The sequence below is a fragment of the Rhincodon typus genome, chromosome 24 (assembly GCF_021869965.1).
Source record: "Rhincodon typus isolate 14 chromosome 24, sRhiTyp1.1, whole genome shotgun sequence".
Lineage (NCBI taxonomy): Eukaryota > Metazoa > Chordata > Chondrichthyes > Orectolobiformes > Rhincodontidae > Rhincodon > Rhincodon typus.
The window spans coordinates 23,016,066-23,032,110 of NC_063355.1; the positions used below are offsets into that span (position 1 = coordinate 23,016,066).

At 40.2% G+C, this 16,045-nt stretch overlaps 1 protein-coding gene across 1 annotated transcript in view; it reads left to right on the forward strand.

Annotated features, from left to right (window-relative positions):
- The window catches only part of LOC109935682 (MLX-interacting protein), a 63,794-nt gene that overhangs the window by 34,322 nt on the left and 13,427 nt on the right, over positions 1 to 16,045 (forward strand). Inside the window, exons 12-14 of the mRNA XM_048611720.1 lie at positions 10,206 to 10,419; positions 12,149 to 12,261; positions 15,354 to 15,470. Coding sequence (XP_048467677.1) covers positions 10,206 to 10,419; positions 12,149 to 12,261; positions 15,354 to 15,470 — 444 coding nt within the window. The remainder of the gene's footprint in view (positions 1 to 10,205; positions 10,420 to 12,148; positions 12,262 to 15,353; positions 15,471 to 16,045) is intronic.

Consider the following 16,045-nt stretch of genomic DNA (forward strand, 5'->3'; position numbering starts at 1 on the left):
TTGTGGCACTGCAGGAGGCCCAGGATGGACATGTCGTCTGAGGAATGGGAGGGGGAGTTGAAATGGTTCGCGACTGGGAGGTGCAGTTGTTTATTGCGAACCGAGCGTAGGTGTTCTGCAAAGCGGTCCCCGAGTCTCCGCTTGGTTTCCCCGATGTAGAGGAAGCCACACCGGGTACAGCGGATGCAGTATACCACATTGGCAGATGTGCAGGTGAACATCTGCTTGATGTGGAAAGTCTTCTTGGGGCCTGGGATGGGGGTGAGGGAGGAGGTATGGGGGCAGGTGTAGCACTTCCTGCGGTTGCAGGGAAAAGTGCCGGGTGTGGTGGAGCTGGAGGGGAGTGTGGAGCGGACAAGGGAGTCACGGAGAGAGTGGTCCCTCCGGAAAGCAGATAAGGATGGGGAGGGAAAGATGTCTTTGGTGGTGGGGTCGGATTGCAGATGGCGGAAGTGTCGGAGGATGATGCGTTGGATCCGGAGGTTGGTGGGGTGGTACGTGAGGACGAGGGGGATTCTTTTTTGGTTCTTATTGCGTGGACGGGGTGTGAGGGATGAGTTGCGGGAGATGTGGGAGACACAGTTGAGGGCGTTCTCGACCACTGAGGGGGGGAAAGTTACGGTCCTTGAAAAACGAGGACAACTGAGATGTACGGGAGTGGAATGCCTCATCCTGGGAGCAGATGCGGCAGAGGCGAAGGAATTGGGAATAGGGGGTAGCATTTTTGCAGGAAGGTGGGTGGGAGGAGGAGTATTCTAGGTAGCTGTGGGAGTCAGTGGGCTTGAAATGAATATCGGTTTCCAGGTGGTTGCCCGATATGGAGACCGAGAGGTCCAGGAAGGGGAGAGAGGTGTTAGAGATGGTCCAGGTAAACTTAAGGTTGGGGTGGAAGATGTTAGTGAAGTGGATGAACTGTTCGAGCTCCTCGTGGGAGCACGAGGCGGCGCCGATACAGTCATCGATGTAACGGAGGAAGAGGTGGGGTTTAGGGCCAGTGTAGTTACGGAAGAGGGATTGTTCCACGTAACCTACAAAGAGGCAGGCATAGCTTGGGCCCATGCGGGTACCCATGGCTACCCCCTTTGAATTTGTTTTGTTTTGAATGCTGTGTCCAATTTGGATACAGAGTCTTTAATTCTGTCTTTTTACCATTCTTCCACACTCTGACCTTATCTACTGATGCATTCCTAAACTTGCACACTCTGTCCTTTCCTGTAAAGCACTCATTATCATTATCTGTATTGCTACCTTTTTCTATTATCTTACTCTTTCTATTTAACTTGATTCTCCCCTCATCTCTTCCCTCCTCCTCTACTTTCCCTTTTTCCCCATTCCCCAGTTATTTATTTTAATGACCTTTTGAAGTTCCTCATTTCTAGGATTCTTTCTAGAAAATGTATCTGCATCTAGTCTAAGGCCTTGATTTCTTCCCAAAATTGAACTCTGTAGACCTTGGGCCTAATTGTGGTTTAGCATAACTTCCTTGGTTTTGAACTCCGTGTCTCTGTTTATAGCCAACAATCCAAATGCTTTTTTAAACAGCCTTCCCAACTAGCAATGTGTATATACCCCAGGTTTCACTGTTCTTGAACTTTCTTTAAAAAATGTACAATTTAGTGTATAGCACGTATTATTCTTCGGTCATTTAGATTGATTACACTCTTACTTTCTTAGATTTTATTTTGATTCTGTTTGACTCTTGCCTCAAGTTGATGGAGTCCACACGTTCTTGGGAGAAATGTACAAAGAATGGTAGTATGCAATGACAAGATGGATATGGCATTCGATTTCATCACATTTCACTACAATTTTGATGCTTGATTATTTTTAAAAATATTTTGAATAGAATGGATGTACATTCAAGAAAATATTTAATTTTTAAATAAAAGTTTAAAGGTTGCTAAATTTTTTTTTGGTGAAATGTTAACAATATACTGTAAGTATCATACTGTAAGTATGGTAATGCCTCATGAGAACCAATAAATGTTTCCAACGTATTCAAATCTGTTACTTATAAAACGAACATTTTTCAGTTTCCTGAAATATGGTTACCTTAAATTGAACCTTGCTAACAATGCGACCACATTAGCTGATCTTTTTTACCGCATAGGTGGGAATATTGCAACTGCATATGCATGCAAAACAAAAGCTATTGTGTAACAGTTGGCAAGTTTATGTACTTTGAAATGTAGTTTCATTACCTTTTGAAATGGCAAGATTTAAAATAAGTTAAGGGGAGATTTCCCAAAACACCTTGAGGAGGATGTGAACATTGCTTTCCCTGAAATCCAAAGCTAAAATACCGTAAAAACTGACCCTTTGATAATTGTTGTTTCAGTATATGTGTAGGTGGGGGAATTTGCAGACTTTCAGTTTCTAATAAAACCAAACGTACCACATGAATTTTTTTTAAGTATATAGTAATGAATGTCCCTTACCCTTGCTCAGAGCAAATGGTAAAGGAAATGGTTCGACTCTTCAATATATTCATGGTATCTCAGAACATCAATTTTCCAAAGAACTATCGTAAGAGTTGACTGGTTACAGCACCATCTCTGCGGCAACTGGGACACATTGGTGGTTTGGGGAGCATGGTGTGATGATGTTGGAGGAGATAGAATGTGGGTGCTATTTTGGAAGACAGGTGAAAACAAATTTAATTCTGATTTTAGCATGCAATTGCCATAACTTAGATTCGCCTGGAGGTACTAAGTCAATGCTAAATCGACTGAATTTTCTTGAAGATGTCCATCAGGGTTGAATGTACCCAATCCCACTGAAGGATTGGGTGACTCATCAGGTTTCAGGGCCGCTCAAAGACAGAAGGAGAGGGTTTTTTAATTCAGTCACAGGATAAGGTTATTTCTGTCTGGGCCAGCATTTATTGCCCATCCCTAATTGCAGAGTCAACCACGTTACTGTGGGTCGGGAGTACATGTATGCCAGACCTGGTAAGAATGCAGTCTCCTCCCCTAATGGACATTGGCTGGTTGGTTGGGCGCTTAGTTTGTCTGGGATCCTCCATGCACCATAGCTTCAAGAGCAGCCATGCTAATGATGGGCATTAATAACATGCTGAAGTTTTTTTTTGGTAAGAAACTGATTGCTGTTATTGAAGATTTTAAAGCAAATGAAATATGGCTAAAAGAAATCCAGGAGGAAGCCAAAAAGATGTTTATCAGTGACTTTAATGCAGATTCAGAATCGATGCCAAAAACCCCTTCAGAAAGAAAATGGTGTAGGAAGTATCCATCTGTAGTCCAGGATCCAAATAAGAGGTTTTTTAGAAGCAGAGAACGTTTAAGACGTTCTTCAGTTTTGCAGCCAGAATGTTCATAGAAGACAACAGTGACTGCACTAGCAGAGCAGAGCTGAGCAGGCCCGTCCTGTTCGTCTAATGTGATCAGTATTCCATGCAGCAGCAACTTTAGCCAATCTAGAAACTGAAAAACGCAATATTGTACTAGTTAACAGTACAGTTCCACTGGTTGAACTTGCACTGAATGACAACAAGGTTGCGGAATTATGAAAGAGTCATGTGGCCAACTTAGCTCAAACTGAACATAGAGTCCTACAACATGGAAACAGACCCTTCAGTCCAACTCATTCATGCCGACCAGGTTTCCCATGCTACACTTGACCCATTTGCCTGCATTTGTCCCATATCCCTATAAACCTTAACTATTTATGTACTGTCCAAATAGCTTTTAAATATTAAATATGTGTTTGTACCTGCATTTATCACTTCCTCTGGCAGTTCATTTCATATATGCACCACCCTCTGTGTGAAAAAATTGCTTCTCAGTTCCATTTTAAATCTTTCTTGTCACACATTAAACCTATGCCCTCTAGTTTTGAACTTCCCAACCCTAGGGAAAAAACCTTTGCTATTCACCATTACTATGCCCCTCATGGTTTTATAAACTTCTATAAGGTCACCCCTCAACCTCATCTGCTCCAGAGAGAAGAGTCCCAGCCTATCCAGCCTCTTCTTATGACTCAAACTCTCCACTCCAAGTAACATCCTTCTAAATCTTTTCTGTACCCTTTCCGATTTAGTAATATCCTTCCTATGGCAGGGCGACCAGAACTGCACACAGTACTCCAAAAGTGGCCTCACCATTGTCCTCTACATCACATTTCAACTCCTATACTCAGTGCTTTGACCAATGTAGGCAAGTATCAAAGTGCTGCCTTCACAACCTTGACTACCTGAGACGTCACTTTCAAGGAACCATTTACCTGAGCCCCTCAGTCTCTGTTCAACAACACTCCCCAGGACCCATTAGCTGTGGAAGTCCTGCCCTTGTTTGTCTTACCAAGGTGCAACACCTCGCATTTATCTAAATTAAACTCCATCAACCACTGACTTAAACCTGGGCCTCCTGCCTCAGAGGTATGACACTGCCGCTGTGCCATAAGAGCCCCTTTGCCCAGTTTTTATTTCTTTACCGCTCTTAACATAGTTATCTCATCATACCTTATCCTTCCCAAATGTTTGCATTAATAACCATTCAGGAATAGATCAGGGTTGAGGGGAAATGTATTTGTTTGGAAGGTTGCCTGTGCTTACATAATTTGCTTATACATTAAACAACATAAATTTAGGGAAGACGCGGAACAGGACAGAATCATCTGGACCTAGTGCAGAAACCAATAAATGACCACATTTAAAAGTAATCAAAAATGGATTTTAAGATCATATTTATTTATTTAACAGAATCTGGGTCTGTCCCCAGGGGCTGATGGAGCCAACTATTGTACCAAAAGAGTATCAAGTCAGGGGCAAGAAATTAGATTGACTTTGCTTGTAAGCTCAATGCCAGGAGGGATGATTATAAATACTCTGTGAAATTGCTTCAAAAAGCAGTTGAAGCACAACCACCTCTGAGTGAACCTGCTTTGGAAACAACGACTCCTGCTGCAGTGAGCCCTAGCAGCCCAAACTGTGAAGCAATAAAGCTGAAAATAGATGCTGTGAACTGCTAAAGAAAATGCAGATACTGGAGACACCGGTTCAGCTAACTGGGAGTTGAGTAATATCCCAATGCAGACAGTGGTTATAACTCTGGGGAGATGAAAATAAGCTTGTTCACAACCACGCTAATTGTAGTTCGAAATGGAAAAGGATTGGCAGCCGCTGGCCCAGCTGTTCCAGATTGATGGATAAATGTTCAATGATCTAGTACAGTACAGGAATCCAGCAGAAAATTTTTGTGTAAATCAATTACCTGGATAAAAAAATGTTTCTATGATTTTAAGAGGGTCATGAGGATTATGTCGATGATCAAGCACTTTCTTTCTCCTTGTGTTCGTTGAGATTTTGAATAAGATAGATCAGTGTAGCACTCATCTTTTGAGGAGATGTCCTCAATTAAAATTTATAGAGTGAATGATGACGTGTCTGATAACAGTCTTGGCAAATCACATGATGTATTTCAGAAATCATAGAATCCATACAGTGTGGAAGCAGGCCATTCAGCCCATCGAGTCCCCACGGACTCTCCAAAGAATAGTCTGCCCAGGCACTCCCCCCTACCCTATCTTCCTGCATTTACCATAGCTAATCCAACTAACCTGCACATCTTTGGACTGTGGGAGGAAATCAGAGTGCCCAGAGGAAACCCACGCAGACACGGGCAAAATGTGCAAACTCCACACAGACGGTCGCCCGAGGGTGGAAACCTCCAGTGTCAAGTGAACGGTAAAAGGAAACATAGCTTTAAGTAGTGCACAGAATTCTCAGCGATGACTTATTTACTCATATTCAGCTGGTCATTATTAGGAGAGATCATTAAATAAAACATTGTGTAAATCATTGGCCTTGTCTTGCCTGTCAGCTCTCCAAGTCAGTAACCGGTTTCTAAAGAATGGTTGACGGGCTGAATGACAAAGGCTAGAGTCTTACTATTTCACAGCTCCCATACTTGGAGATTTAGGTTGTCAGAAGCAACCAAAAGTCTTAAAATCTGTTGGTCACGACCTAAACCTTGGGATCCAAGTTGTGAAGGCAACTTTTTTTTTCTTCTTGAGGGGTGGAAATGTCAGAGAGAGGAGAGTCATGAGTGTTGGAGACAGGTGCAGAAGGGTGGCTTTGAGAGGACACCCCATGCTCCACCATCCATGCCTTCATTTCACCCATTCTGATTACTCGGATTACCATGTTTCCCAGTTGGGAATTCCATCTGCCAGGCAGGGGTTACAGGTGAGAGGAGAGTACTGAGTTGATGCTCTTGAATGGCCAATGAAGTGATCACTTAAGGGCTTTAATTGCTGGCAAGTTGAGAATGTTGCCCATGGACCTTCTTATCCAGCATGTAATTGCTGAGTGGCAAGAAGAGGGTGAATTTCTCTTGATTGCCAACTCTCCCAGTTATTTCCCCTTTTTGCCACTTCCAGAGAGGGGAAAGTCACATCACTGTTCTCCAAATGGTGTACAGACTCCTGAATTTAATTATTATTCAGCCCCTCAAACATTCTTTAGAAACCTGTTACTCACATTGGCCTCAACATCTACTTCATGATAGAAACATAGAAAAGAGGAGCAGGAGTTAGCCATTTGGCCCATTTGAGCCTGCTGCACTTTTCAATGTGATGATGGCTAGTCATAGAGCCATAAAGCATGGAAACAGACCATTTGGCCCAACCAGTCCAATAATCCCAAACTCAACTAGTACCTGTTCTTCTTTCTCCCCATGCCATTTGATCCCATTAGCTGTAAGAACTATATCAAACTCCTTGAAAATATGCTGTCGTTTTAGTGGCAGAGAATTCCACGGGCTCACCACTCATCTCAGTCCTGAAAGGTATACGCCACCCACCCCCCCCAAACTTCTGGGCTCCATAGTCATTGAGAACATTCTCCGTGCATTTATCTTGTTCAGTCCTGTCAGAATTTTATTGGTTTCGATGAGCACCCTCCATCGTACTGCCACCACCATATCATTCTTCTAAACTCCAGTGATCTTTACTCCTAACCAATCTAGTTTCTCTTCATACTTTGGTCCTGTCAGTCGGTAAAGCTTTGTCTTACTCCTTCCATAATTAAAACATCCTTCCCCACATAATAAAACCAAAACTGCACGCAATGCTCTAGATGTAGTCTCACCAAGGCCCTGCACAACTGCAGCAAGGCATCCATGCTCACATAGTCAAATCTTCTCACTAGGAAGGCCAACATACCATTAACTCTTTCTTCACAAAGGTATCATATGCTGAATAAGAGCAACATTGATACTGCAGCAAAAGAACCCATGTGGGCCACTTGTTTATTTTAACACCTATTGTATTTGACCAAAGTCACACCATGTTTTTGTTATTATCCTTAAGAATTACTGCTATGTTTGTTAATATGTTCTTGGTGCTAGGATTGGCTGCTATAAATTACTCCATTCAGAAGGAACTTCTGAACACAGTCCTGGAAGCCAACTATTGGTATTGTGGGTCTGCCTACTGCAGGTGGACTGCAGTGGTTCAAGAAGGCAGCACTGTCATCTTGAGGGTAATAAGGGATGGGCAAGAAATGCTGGCCCAACCAGCGATACTGTCATCATCCATGAGTGAATAGATAAAAAAGTTCCTGTGACAGCACTGTTCATTTGAACAGAGAGTGAAATAGTCAAATTAGATCAATGGTCTCAGGTCTGAATGGGGCTTCTGCAGCAAGGGAAGTTGAAAACTGGAGTTTGTCACATCATTGGTCTAAGAAGGCAAGAAAGGGGTTAGTATGTTAGCTAAAATGGAGAAACAGTGTATTCATGAACGTATTAATTGAAGTCATGATGGAATTCAGTAAAACCATTTGTGATTTCTATATCTTCACCTGACCATGAAATGAAACAGATGGCAGTTTTTTTAATCTGTCACTTTACCATCTGTATAACTGAGACCTCCATTAGTTGATTGAAAAGATGCATGTCTTGCTACCTAAATCTCAATTTCTTTTAATAAGCTGGGATATTATACTATTTTCTCTGAAGTTTGAAAAAAGTAAAGTCAAAAAAAATGTCATTTAATGTTAGTCAAGAATCTCTGATGTTGCACTTATAAATTAGGCGGGTATAGTTTTTTTTTAATCTGTGTCTGCTATCTTTGTCTTTTTCTTTCTTTCCCTGCTTGTTTCTCATCTTTGTCTTTTCTTCTCCATGCTGCCCCCAAAACACCAGTTTAAAACATTTTCTGGTTTGTAAAGAATACTCAAAACTACAAGGTGTATAAACATACACAGTATAGCTATGATGAAACTTTTTGGATATGTGTACTTGTTCTTGATTATTAGTTGAAGAAAAATCCCAAACAGAAAAGCTTTAGAACGTAATGAAAATTACTGGCTGTATGTGGCCATAAGTTATTAACGGTGACAAGATAGGTACAAAGAGCATTTAGTAAAGCATACAGTATTCTAGGCTTTGTAAATAGTGGAATAGAGTACAAGATGAGCTTGTATAAGACGCTGGTTTGATCTCAGCTGGAGTATTGTGTACCATTCTGAGTGCCACACTGAAGGAACAATGTGAACGCATTGAAAATAGTGCAGAAGAGGTTGATGACTTTCATTGTTGATTTCCATTGATGAGATACTTCAGTTATGAGGAAAGATTGGACTTTGTTCCCTGGAGGGAAGAAGGCTAAATTGAGATTTGATACAAGTTTTCAAAATCATGAAGTGTCCACACAGAGAGGACAGGGAGAAACTGTCCCTACTCGAAAACAATTTGAGAACCAAAGGGCACAGCTTTAAAGTATTTTGCAAAAGGAGCAAATGCAAGGTGACAAAAAACTTTTTCCACGTAGTGCATAGTTTGGGTATGAAATGCTCTGCCTGCAGTGTGGTGGAGGCAGGTTCCATTGAGACATATTCAAAAGGGTATTGAATGAATACAAAAAATGTGAGTGGTTATGGGACAGGTCTCCATCTTGGCCTCTTTTATCCTCTTTTCTTAAATTCAATGTCATTCCTAAACTACTTTCTCAAAGAAATATTTCCTGCCTATAGTCACAGTCATCCTCTAACTTCTGCCAACTTCTGTAGCCATCCACGGTCTTATCACAAACTTGCCTATCTCTAGCCACATTCTTATATTCTTTGACATTCACTTCTCTATTCCCTTTCAACCTTGCTTTCTTATGTATTTCTCTGGGGATAAAACTGTTTTCTGGTAACTTGTGACCATGGTTCCCTGCTTCTAATTGCACAATGTTTGGCCCTCCACTTATTTCTGCAGTCATCATTTTGCTCAACCATTTCTTCACTTCCATTTCCACCATTTGATACCCTGTTCACAGAAAAACATGCCTCATTTGATTCCCCATTCTGTAAATTGTCAGAAGAATCATCAAGTTTATTGTAATAAAATTGTTGAAATTCCAGTACTTTATTATTGGAATACTAATTCTAGATTTCAAAATTTAACACTTTAGGTTTTATTTTAATAAATATGTTTGAACATCAATTCTATTGTCCTTACTTTCCTCTTCTCTTCCACCACTTCCTCCCATTTTTTCTTTTGCCTATTTTTTTCGACAACGTCTGTTTTATCTATGGTTTATATTTCAGTTAAAAAACTCAAAGCTCTTTAAACAGCAATACTGCACATAGTGAAAATCTAAAGCCAATGTTAGACAAGTTTAGGTCATATGGCATTTGTGAAACAGATAACTGGGTTGAACTTTTGCATCAGATTCACAAACTTATCTATTCACGTGACTGATGCGATCCATTTTCCCTCATTTCTGTCCCACACCCAATGACCACATGTGCCTTTTTGAGAGTGCTTTTTTTTGTGTTAAAAAATGGGCAACATAAAAGGACAGAGAAATGCTAATTGATATGGAACCATGTCTGTCTCTCCTCTTATACATCAAGATAGAAAAATGTCTTTGCACTTAATTAGTAGTGAATGATGCATTACATTACATAATCCAGGAGAACCGATAATTTGATTGCGAATGTAGTAGTATTTGCATCATGAGTGTATCTTCTGAATATCTGTGGACGATTTCAAAAATTGCAGTAGGATATTTTTAACAGTTGGCTATAGGTTTGAGTTCGTGCCTGCCAGCTGGGTCTTTATGGACACTAATCAAACAGCTGCTTTACAGGACATTGAACTTTAATGTGGCATGTTTCAAATTTTCAAGGAATGTTATTGAACTTCAATATATGTTAAAATTCAGCATCCTTTTAACTTTTTATTATCCTGTAGGCCACAGGTGATTTCCATGGCAATATTTTAGTTGGCCCAGCACAACAACCCGGAGTGATGAGTACATCACAACAGACTTCAAAACCTACCAAGGCAAGCATTTCGCAGTTGTTTGCACCAAGTACAGCTCAGAATGCAGTCCGGTTACAGCCCAAAGCTGAACAGGTCACTCCTACAACCTCTAACAAACAGGCACCTTCGCCCACGCCAACGAGTAAGTAGCCATCTGAATTTAAATAGGATTTTGAAATTCTTCATTATTTCTCTGATTTATTTTCCAGGAACATTAGTAATCTACAGAGACCGCTGTGTCATATTTTAGTGAATATTTCATTCAGTTTATCTACTGAAAATTAGAGAGAATTTTGCTCCCAATAGAGTTTTACAGTCTTCGTGTATAATTTTATAATAGTTTGTGTACTTTATCCTCCTCAATTTTCAGGGTTAGAGACAAACTTTTGGCATATATCTGGAGCTGGCAGGTGGACCACAGCACCTTCTTGTATATTTTTCCTTCCAAATGTGTCTTCCTACATTATTTTATGAGCTATATGAAACCAAGTTGATATAGTAGTGCACTGACTACATTAGTTGCCTGTGTAATAATAAACGTTACAGACCAAGAATTTCTGAATCTTGGACAGATTGAATTTGTAGATCTCGGTGGGGGTGCTCCAGTTATTTCAATGTTTTGGCAGGGTTGGAGAGATGGATTGCGGGGCGGGCGGCAAAGTTACTCACTTGGTATATTGCCACGGTTCCTTTTTGAGATTATCTGGTGCACGTATGAATTTGGATTGAGTACAAGGTTAAGAATGGCTGAAATCCATTTCTGTTTTGCCATCTCTACATTGAGGGATCTTCAGATTTGTGCATCTTGTACCTTGTGCAAGGGAGCCCTTTAATACATTGTAAGTGGCGCCAGCCTAAATTGCCATATGGTTTGGTGGTTCTGGAAGTGTTGGAAAAGAAGATAACTTTATAGTATTATTTTTAATGTGGTTGCTGAAACTAAAACCTAATTATCCCCAAATTGTAACTGATGTTAATGTTCATATGAAATGTTTTCTTTTCTACTCTTGACTTTGACTCAGTGATGTCACATTCTCACGTGAGTTAGTTAATCATTAATGCAGTTCTCACTCTCAATGTTCAAGAATTAATCTAAGGAGGCACTTCTGCCTTATATTGAGGGAGTACTGCAGTGAGAGAATGGCATTCTCATGGGAGCAAAGTTAACCCAAAGTAGATGAGTTCTTTTCATGGTGATCCACCTATCACCATCCCCACTACCTTCCCCAAGCCCCAGCCCCCTCCCTCTATTTATTTCCGAGCTCCCTTTCCCCTCCCCAGTCCTGATGAAAGGTGTAAACTCGAAATGTTGACTCTTGCTCTTCTTTTACTGTCTGACCTGCTGGGTCCCTCTAGCTCCACATAGTATTGATGGGTTCTTTTCGTTTTTTTTTGATGTTTATTCCTCAACAAGCACCAATAAAGGAGATTATTAAATTATTTCACTTTTGTGGGAACTTGCTGAGTGTGAAAAAGCTGCTGAGTTTCTCTACCCATCGTGATGACATTGCATGAGCTATTTTAACTGATAATGGTTTTAAAATGTCCTTTGGCCACGAAAGATATATAAATGCAAGTTCTTTTCCTCCCTTTCTTTCAAGGGAGTTCAGCAGATTGCAAGAGAGTACTACAAATAAAACTAACATACTCTTCCAATAGACTTCAGTATAATTTTCTCTTTCTTGATTTGTTTTATCCTACTGCTTAGAATCTGTTCATAGCTGAGATGTATCACCTTTGAATGTTCTCATTAACTGATAAGTCTCTTATAATATTTTAAATGGCATGGTGTTGAATATGTTAAAATGCATAATTTGTCAACAGAATTTTAAAGCACATACACGCAATTTATTTAATTTATTGTCCTTCAGGCCGGAATCGACAGAATTCAGGCCAAGGATCTCCAGCAACTACAGAGAGAATCCCAAGCCCACAGTCTCCCATAAACAATTCCACAAAAGCTAAACCAGACCAACCATTTAAGGTAACAGGTTTGTGAAGTAGTTTTTGTTTTATTTCATCGCTTAGTGAAAGTATCTTTCCCTTAAATGTATGTAGATCTCAATTTGGGGATAGTTACAGAACTAGCTCTAAACCTTTATGAAGCTGCTACATAGTTGTGTTTGCAGTTTTGCTTTGGAAATCTCGCATTCAGGAAATCACCTGCAGACTTGTACTGGAATTTAGTTGTTACTTAATTCAAATAGAGTTGTTTGCAATAATGGAAAGCTTTATATAAACTTCTTTCTATCAAATTGATACATTATTAGAAGTAAAAATGCAATACATTTCTGACCATCACTGACTTTTTTTTTCTCTCCCACTCCCTGCCTGTCTCCCTCAATGAATCTATGCTGCTTATCCCTAATTTTCCTAGGTTAGCTCAATAGCATAGCTTGATCTCAATTTTGATAGGCAACTGTGGAAGAAAGGTGTACGTGACTGAAATTTAAATAGGGGAACTATAAAGTTTGAAAGCATTGAAGGATATTTTAACACGTTGTAAGCCTTTTTTAAGATTAAAGGGTCAAGAAATTGAAAAAGGAATAGGCAAACATGAAGGGTAAGGAAACCCAAGATAAAGCTGTGCATTTGCAGGCAGTAAATGAGACTGATCAATATAAGCTCCTCTACTAATCAACGCTGAGGAAGCTTTTCTTCTTTGCCATTATCAGAGTCATAGAGCTGTACAGCATGGAAACAGACCCATTGATCCGACTTGTCCATTCCGACCAGATATCCCAAATTAATCAAGTCCCATCTGCCAGCGTTTGGCCCATATCCCTCTAAACCTTTCCCATTCAGATACCCATCCAGATGCTTTTTAAATGTAATTGTATCAATCTCTATCACTTCCTCTGGCAGCTCATTCCATACACGCACCACTATCTGCATGAAAATATTGCCTCTTAGGTCCCTTATGAATCTTTCCCCTCTCACCTTAAACCTATGCCCTCTAGGTTTGGATTCTGCTACCCTGGGGAAAAGACCTTGTCTATTTACCCTATCTGTACACCTCATGATTTTATAAACTTTTGTAAGGTCACCCCTCAGCCTCCAATGCTCAAAGGGAAAATAGCCCAACCTGGTCGACCTCTCCCTATAGCTCAAATCCTCCGACCCTGGCAACATCCTTGTAAATCTTTTGTGAACCTTCCAAGTTTCACAACGTCCTTCCTATACTAGGGAGAGCAGAATTGAACACAGTATTCCAAAAGTAGCCTAACCAATGGTCCTTACAGTGGCAACATGACCTCCCAACTTCTATACTCAATGAACTGACCAATAAAGGTAAGCATACCAAACACCTCCTTCACTATCCTGTTTACCTGCAACTCTATTATCAAGGAACTACAAACTTGCACTCCAAAGTCTCTCTGTTCAGCAGCACTCCCCAGGACCTTACCATTAAGTGTATAAGTCCTGCCCTAATTTGCCTTTCCAAAATGCAGCACCTCACATTTATCTAAATTAAACTCTCTCCACAACTCCTCAGCCATTGGCCCATCTGATCAAGGTCCTGTTGTACTCTGAGGTAACCTTCTTGGCTGTCCACGACACCACCAATTTTAGTGTCATCTGCAAACTTGCTGACCATACCTCCTACGTTCACATCCAAATCATTCATATAAAAGACAAAAAGCACCAATCCTTGTGGCACACTGCTGGTCACATAAATGTGCCTGATACTTCTGGGGTAATACTTGACCCTTTTGGTGAATAAACTAACAGCGATACATCAGTTTTTGGATACCTGGTGATGCTTTCCCTGCAGTATTACTGAAAGAATTGTGTATTTTGTTTGGGATGCTTCTAAAGAAACTAATGGGATATTTATGTGCCTTAAGGATACTATTGGGTGTGTTGTCCCAGAATCTGTTTGCAAGAGTAGTCTTTGCTTTTAGCAGTTGTCTGCACATTACAGTTTGTTATCTGAGATTGCACTCGTGTGTGAGAACAGCACAATTGTTAAAGTTTTGGCCTATTTGGCATCTCACTGCAGGTTCTCTTCTAATTGCATATGTTGAGGTATTCACATATAGAAATCCATATGTATTTACCAGGAGATGCGAAAAATAAAACAATAATTGTTGCATTGATAAATGACAGGCTTGAGTGACAGCAAGACAAAGGGGAAGCAATGCAAAAAGGTTAAGAAAAGACAAAAATTTGTTTCCTTTTAATATTACTATGTTCTTTCCATGAACTGCCAAATACTTACTTTTGCCTCAAAACCATGAATACCCATTTCAAATGGGTATCTTGGGTGTCTTGTATGCCTGAACACTAAGAAATGATAATCAAAACTAAAACTCCTAAAATAGGAGTTCCATATATCTAAATTACACAAAATGGGCAGAGTTCTACTGGAGTCAATTTGAATGTTTTCTGTGTTTGTCCAATTATTTCCTGGAGAATAGAGTTTCTAAATTTACGTTATGATGGTAGTGCAAGGAGCATACTTGTAAACGTATATGATTATGTTCGGGACAAGACACTGTCATAGAGTCATAAAGGCCTACAGCACAGAGACAGCCCCTTCAGCCCAAACTGGTCCATGCCGAGCAAAATGTCCATCCCTGCTAACCCCATTTCCCTGCACTTGGCCCAAATCCTTCTGAACCTTTGCCATCCACGTATTTATCAAAATGTCTTTTAAATGTTGTTAATATAGCCAACCTCCACCACTTCTGCTGGCAGCTCATTCCATATGCATACCACCCTCTGTGTAAAAAGGTTGCCCCTCAGTTCCCCATATATTCTTTCCTGTCTTACCTTAAACTGATACCCTGGTCCCAGATGGGTTTCTCTATAGTAAAGGCAAAAGCTTTGGAATGATTCACAAAAATTAGAATCTGAAAGAATAAAGACCTCCATCTTATAATGCCATAATACTGTCTTCTCAAATTCATTGTTATTTTGTTATTTTAATCTTCGTAACAAATTAGGGTATTATAGGTGAGTCCAATCTTGTCTTACATTTGTGTGCAGTATGTATTTCTGGTGACGTACACCAGGAAGCCTTTTATTGTCTACAAGCTATTAAGTTTAAAATGTAATTTTCTTTGTTTACAGAGTCTGAGAATGAACCATATTTCAGCAGAACAGAAGAGGCGATTTAACATCAGAATGGGTTTTGACACTCTTCACAATCTGGTGACCACTTTAAAATCCCAGCCTAATATAAAACCGGTGGGTTGGTTGATTAGATGCGCATTACTTTTTGCTTGGTGTGTTGTTTATGGATAAGGAATGACGGTTTGAAACCCAGTTTTCATAATTAAAAGTACATGTTTCAGAAATTCCCTATGAATTGAATCTGGATTCTAACTATTACAACATAGAATCTGGAAATTTTTTGCCAGTTTGCGTTTGTGGCTCAAGTGGATAGGTTTACGAATTCAGGGATGTGCAACCTCCTTTGGAGTAGGAGGTCAGATCCATGTGGTGCAATCATTGAGTTGCCAGATAGAAATTTCCAGACAGTTTCCTTCCGTCCCTTCCTTTGTCCGTCCCTCTCCCTTCCCCACTCTGTCCTTCCCTACTATTGGTTGAGAATTCAAAAGAAAATCCATTGCTCAGGTTTAAAGTAGAAACTTGTTCACTTAACTCAAGACTCTGTTCAGCTTGCCACCTTTTCCCTCCTGTCTGGCCAATAAGCATCAACTCCCAAATAAAAACAGAAAATAGTGGAAATACTCAGCAGATCTGGCAATATTTGAATTGAGTGAAAGAATGAATGTTGTAACTGAAACATCACAACCTGA